The sequence below is a fragment of the Octopus bimaculoides genome, chromosome 26, assembly GCF_001194135.2.
Source record: "Octopus bimaculoides isolate UCB-OBI-ISO-001 chromosome 26, ASM119413v2, whole genome shotgun sequence".
In the NCBI taxonomy this organism is placed as follows: domain Eukaryota; kingdom Metazoa; phylum Mollusca; class Cephalopoda; order Octopoda; family Octopodidae; genus Octopus; species Octopus bimaculoides.
Window position 1 is genome coordinate 26,353,316 of NC_069006.1, and position 6,079 is coordinate 26,359,394.

General features: G+C 38.1%; 1 protein-coding gene across 1 annotated transcript in view; it reads left to right on the forward strand.

Moving 5' to 3' along the window:
- Window positions 1-6,079, forward strand: part of LOC106882116 (protein ELYS) — an 18,715-nt gene that overhangs the window by 9,675 nt on the left and 2,961 nt on the right. Inside the window, exons 15-25 of the mRNA XM_014932675.1 lie at window positions 122-212; window positions 885-974; window positions 1,233-1,373; window positions 1,635-1,739; window positions 2,410-2,506; window positions 3,336-3,456; window positions 3,806-3,931; window positions 4,195-4,305; window positions 4,876-4,977; window positions 5,277-5,458; window positions 5,679-5,773. Of these exons, the coding sequence (XP_014788161.1) occupies window positions 122-212; window positions 885-974; window positions 1,233-1,373; window positions 1,635-1,739; window positions 2,410-2,506; window positions 3,336-3,456; window positions 3,806-3,931; window positions 4,195-4,305; window positions 4,876-4,977; window positions 5,277-5,458; window positions 5,679-5,773 (1,261 nt within the window). The remainder of the gene's footprint in view (window positions 1-121; window positions 213-884; window positions 975-1,232; window positions 1,374-1,634; window positions 1,740-2,409; window positions 2,507-3,335; window positions 3,457-3,805; window positions 3,932-4,194; window positions 4,306-4,875; window positions 4,978-5,276; window positions 5,459-5,678; window positions 5,774-6,079) is intronic.

Sequence of the window (6,079 nt, forward strand, 5' to 3'; positions counted from 1 at the left end):
CCACACTTAACCAGGGCTGCAATCTAAGTAAAACAGAGATTTAGTTACTGTTCGCCAAAAAATTGGTTGAAGATTCTATTTCATTGTGTTGAATTTTTTTTTTCCCTTTCTATTTTTGTAGGGTTTCCAGAGAGAAGCTTTGCTTTCTTTGTGCCTGGAGCACCACATGGTAAACGTGACCCTGAAATGTATTGATGAATGGGCTGAAGGAGGCAAGTAGGACTTTTAACAAGCAAAATGAATATTTCTCTTGAGAAAGCCATAAAGTTGTAAGGGGAGTTTCCCCTTTTGTCTCCATCAAGGTCTCTTAAAGATAAGGGTCAGAGTTGATTCTGATGAGATTTCACTTATGTAAGAGGGGAAATAGAAAAAGTGCAAAATATTCGACATCTGCATGGTTTCTACAGCTCGATGTTCTTAATGCCAACCACCTTTACACAATGGATAGGGTTTCAGACAACAACTTAATAAGGACAGTTGTTTTATAAGATTCTTTGTTATTTCCAAAATTAATTGGAACCAAGGTGGTGTATTTCAGCAGAAATTGGGTACCAAAAATGGTTTATGAATAATCAGTTATACATTAAGATTTGATTTTTAAATTTAAGCAATTTTGAACCATTTAGCATTCAGATTAATCCATCAAATTAATTATGCATTATGTCATAGCTTTGTGATTTTGATGATGTGATTTCTATGTTTACAATGATATTGTCAGGAGGGTGAGAGAGGCTTGATTTGGCCAGTTTGAACATAAAACAGGTAGAATATTTGGACTGGATATGGCCTGTTTGAATGCTAAAAAGTTAGATGCTTAGGTTATAGCAGCTTTGAGTGTAATTAATTTGAATGTAATTATTAAACAAAATGATCTTTTCTTTCAGAATTCACTGCCCAAAAGTGTACCCTGAAATATTTACTTGATTGGAGTTGGAACAAAGTGGTTCAAATCAAGGAAGCTATAGACAGTAACAGTAAGTGTTTTGACAAGTTCCTGTTAGAATTTGGAATGGAGTTCACCGAAAACAATTTACTTGAATTTCAATTGTTTTTTGCTTGTCCATATTAATTTCCTTGTGAGTGGGTTTGGTAGACAGGAACTGAAAGAAGCGCATCATATACATCAATGTGTATTTGTGTTTGTGCCCCACTACACCACTTGGCAATTGGTGGTGGTAACGCCTGAAACACATAGAAAGGTAAACTGATGAGTATGTTTATTATTTTCACAGCAAAACACTTCTTCGACTGGTCTGGCCTCCCTATAGATGACACATGTATCCAGGGTTTGCACCGATGTCTACAGAAGTTCACCTACTTAGCTCAGATATTCCACAAGTTTATTGCAAGTTCCGTGCCCACCACAGAGAATGGTAAGTCTTCATTTCTTTCTCTTAAAGCATTGTTTTATGTCCAATTTCCTGCACTTGTAAGATTGGAATGGTCTCTTGTTTTTCATGAGGACTTTCTACTGCTATGTTTATGGGAATCAAGTTCCTTCCCATGTCATAAAGACTCATAGGGCTGGCTTCTGTGGCACATATATTCCACCCCTGGATGGGACGATTGTTTTAATTCTGACCAGCCTCAAAGACGAAAGGAACTTAACATTTTGTTCTTGTTTTGTTTTGCAGGGATTGAAGAACTCAAACAGAAACTTGATGCCTTACAACTTCTGTCTCATCACTTGAAAGCTGTGATATGGTTTGTTGAAGCTGGTCTTCTGCCAGAGAATGATGGTGAGTGCCTTTCTTCTTCATCATCATTTAATGTCCATCTTCCATGCTGGCATGGTTGGATGGATTAACAGGAGTTAGCAAGCCAAAAGACTGCACCAAGCTGCAGTCTGTTTTCTCATGGTCTTTATGACTGGATGCCCTTCCTAATGCCAACCACTTTACAGAGTGGACTAATTAATATATTGTTGCATTGTTGTTTTCTTGTCTCAGTTTGCTACTGTTGTATCTAAGTTTATTTAGTCCAACCCATACCAGCATGGAAAATGGACGTTAAAGGAGGATGGTGTTGTCTTAAACCTCTTAAACTGGCATTCCATCTGTTAGGACAGTGAGGGTTCCAGTTGATCCGATCAATGGAACAGCCTGCTGGTGGAATTAACATGCAAGTGGCTGAGCGCTCCACAGACATGCCTACCCTTAATTTAGTTCTCAGGGAGATTTAGTGTGGCACAGAATGGCACAAGTCTGGCCCCATTGAATTACAGAGCATCTCAAAATAAATACAGTAACGAAAGGGTTCAACCTCTTAATACCAACCTGGCTAACATCATTGTAGTGTTCAAATTTAAATTAATATGTCTCATTACTGCATGAATAATGAGGAGGGATTTCATGGCACAGTTTTCTGTTCTCACATTGAAATGTTTTTTTTCTCTTTCTTTTGTTTCAGAATTGGCAAATGATACCCCTGGTCTCTATAAATACCCTCGGTTGAACCTGTTTGAAGAATTCTCAAAACGTCGCACTGAGATAAAGCAATTAAACAGGTAGGAATGTCTTGCTGGATTCTTCTCCAACTCTGATTCAATGGAACACTCCTCCTTCTCCCCTTCCCAGTGAATTTGGATAGTTTTTATGGATTTATTGTAGGCACAGGCATGGCTGTGTGGTAAGAAGTTTACTTCTCAACCACATGGCACCTTGGGCAAGTGTTTTCTATAGCCCTGGGCCAACCAAAGCCTTGTGAGTGGATTTGGTAGATGGAAACTGAAAGAAGCCCATTGTGTTTGTTTGTATATAGAATAAGTCTCAGGCTTAAAAAGTTTTTAAAAATAAGCACTGGGGTTGATTCATTTGACTAAAAATTCAAGGTGGTACTGCAGCATGGCCGCGGTCCAATGACTGATACAAGCAAAAGATGAAAGATAAATATGTGTTGTGTAGCCCCTGTTCAGCTCTGATTCTGCCCAGCAGCAGCAGCCAAATTCAGTTCTTTGATTTTTCTCCCTCCTCACATCCACCACATGAAGTACCCCTTTTTCGTGTCTTTGTTTCTCTCTCATTCTTTCTTTCTTTATCTGAATCTGCCAACATCTTCACCTCTGGCCAGTGACCTCAAGTAATTCTGATATTTGAGCTGGACTTAAACCAGACATTTACTGGGATTCCAACAGTTTCCATCTACCAGTTCCCCTGATGAGGCATTAGTTCACTTGAAGATGAGGTACCCAAGGAATTCTGCAGTGAGATGGAACTCAAAACCAGTGGTTACAAACCAAACTCTATATCTATTCAACTATGCTTATAAAAGTGTTTACAAAATATATTAACCGTTAATTACTGGTATTAATCCTAATTATTTTCTGTCTGTTTCAGTGACCTAAAGCCTAACGAGTTACTAATGATAGACGGTTTAATTGCTAACATGGCACCGTCTGTCTATGATGTCTGGAAACAAGATGGAGGAAATGAATTATACCCACCACCAAGCATAAGTGTAAGTAGAGGGGAGGGAGATGAATTGAACCCTTTTTCAGCTTAACCCCTTTATGTCACCATATCTAGCTTTAGGATACAAAACTCTGCAAACTTTTTCGTTACCATGTTTCTGTTGAAATGCTCAACAGTTTTTGTTTCAATTAATTTCAAAAATAACAAATTTAATAAAATAACTGTCATTATTGATTTGGTGAATGGAACAAATTAAGATGAAATTTTAATGAGAGATTTTAAATGAAAGCACTTTAATAGTGTAAGATTATATCATAGAACCATTTGAGCTGAGTTGATATCAAAAGGGTTAAAATGTTTTTTTAATTTAAATTTTCAATCTTTCTTTCATTTAGTCCTTAACTGTTGTTTTTGCTTGGATTTACTTCAAGGTCCCAAGACATTCCTCCTCACACTTTCCCCCAAAAAGTGGCAAGTTTATTGTTGGTTGTACTGGCCCATGGTGGATTATACTATTAATGGTAATAGTGTAGTTTATTATAGTTGGTAGATTGTAGTTTATGCTGTGGGTGTCGGTAGAATGTAGTTTGTTATACTAAGTTATTGCTACAGTGTTGTCTAGTTACTGTATCTAACTTCAGCATATCCAAGACGAAATGAGCACAAGGGGCAAAATGGGTTTAGGGGAGGCCTAACTTCACAAAGAGGAGGATCCTGGGTGATTTTTTTTTTTCTTGTTTTTCCTCCAAAATGGTAATTTTTGTCTGTTTTTCCTTTGTTTCAGGCATTACTCTATATCTACCTCCTGGAAGATGTTTCATTGATCACCAAACATTGTGTAGTTGGATATTTCTTTTTAGATTTAGCCTCACTGGGAGTGGAAGACAACTCAAAGGTTCGTAGTTTGTGGTTTGTTTATGGATCTTGACATAGTGTAGAGGTAGATATTGGTTTTAAATTTTGGCACCAGGCAAGCCATTTTGAGGGTTAGGGGTCTAGTCAATTGCACTCAGAATGTAAAGATGGACAAAATGTTGCTACACATTTTGCTTGGAATGCTAACAATTCTGCCAGTTCGCAGACTGGAGTTTCAAGTTTTGACACAAAACCAGCAATCTTGTGGGGAGTGGATTGCATCAACTCCAGTCTCCAGCTGCTACCCCTTTTATCAGCCCTGAAAGGAGGGAAGGCAAAGTCAACCTTGATAGAATTTGAACTCAGAACGTAAAGATGGACAAAATGCGGATTTTGCCAGCTCACCGCTGTAGTCTTAGTTGCAAATGTTGTAAGCACACACACACACACACACACACACACACACACACACACACACACACACACACACACACACACACACACACACATACACACACACACGTGTTTGTTTAGAGTTATTTATTCTGTATTAGAAACCACAAACTGTGATTACTTTCTTCATTGATTTCTCTCTTCTCTGCTCTTTCAGTTGGCTGCTAAAGTAACTGCTTTCTCTCAGATCTTCTCCATACCAACAGAAACCATGAACCTTATTACAGGATTCTGGTTTCTTGACCACAAGGACTTTGAGGTAAATTCACAATTTCTACCATTCATACATTGCTAGATTAATTGGTTTACAGCGTAGAGCATTGGGCTAACTAGCCATACTTATATTGTGCTGGGCTAACAGCATTGAAGTGGATATAGCATTGGGTTATGGGAAATGGGTGCTAAATGATGATAGTCATATTTTCAGTAGTTGCAGCCCGTTTTATAATTTCAAGGATAGTCTGAAGTGAGTTGGTTCACAGCTCAGGTGAAAGAGAGGCAAGGTGAAGAAATTGTTCTTGAAATGGAAACTGAATTGGAATATTTCTGTCATTTCAGGTTGCTTTCTACTCTTTGGTAAAATCCTCTGTTTTTGGCCAATGGCAGCATCGACAAGTGATAAAATCTCTCTTGTATCAAGAAGAATATAAACTGGCCCTACAGTACCTGGCTGTTAAAAAGCCTCCTCTGTCGTCTCCAGAGGAAATCAAACTAAAGCTGACTACGTTTCTGTTCAATGGGTAAGTCTGTTTCATCCTGTCTAATCATTATTCTCATTATGTCGGTGTCACACAAATGGCACCTGTGCTGGTGGCACGTAAAAGAACCCGTTACACTCTTGGACCTGTGACTGAAAGTGTTAAATTATTAGTTTTATCTTTTACAAACATTAATGTTGAAATTTTCTTATTGGGTTTGATGGGTTTGTTTAAAATTGTTTTTTTTTTGTTATTTTGTCAGAATGACAGCCCAAGCTGTTGAATTCTATCGTTCTTGTTGTAACCAAACAAATGCTGAAGACCTCATCAGTCACATCTTCCTTGGCTGCCAACAAAGTGAGTGCTTTCAGGAGCTTCTTTCCATTGATTTTTCCTCCTTTCTTTTTATTAGACACTATCTGCTAGAAATAGTAGCCAAGTCTCCTTAATATAATACCCTACCACCTTAAAAACAGGAAGGGTACATTCAATAATCTTTTCTACTCTAGGCATAAGGCCCAAAATTTTTGGAGAGGGGGCCAGTTGATTAGATCGACTCCAGTACACAACTGGTACTTAATTTATCGACCCTGAAAGGATAAGTCGACCTCGGCAGAATTTGAACTCAGAACGTAAAGACAGACGAAATACCTCTAAGCATTT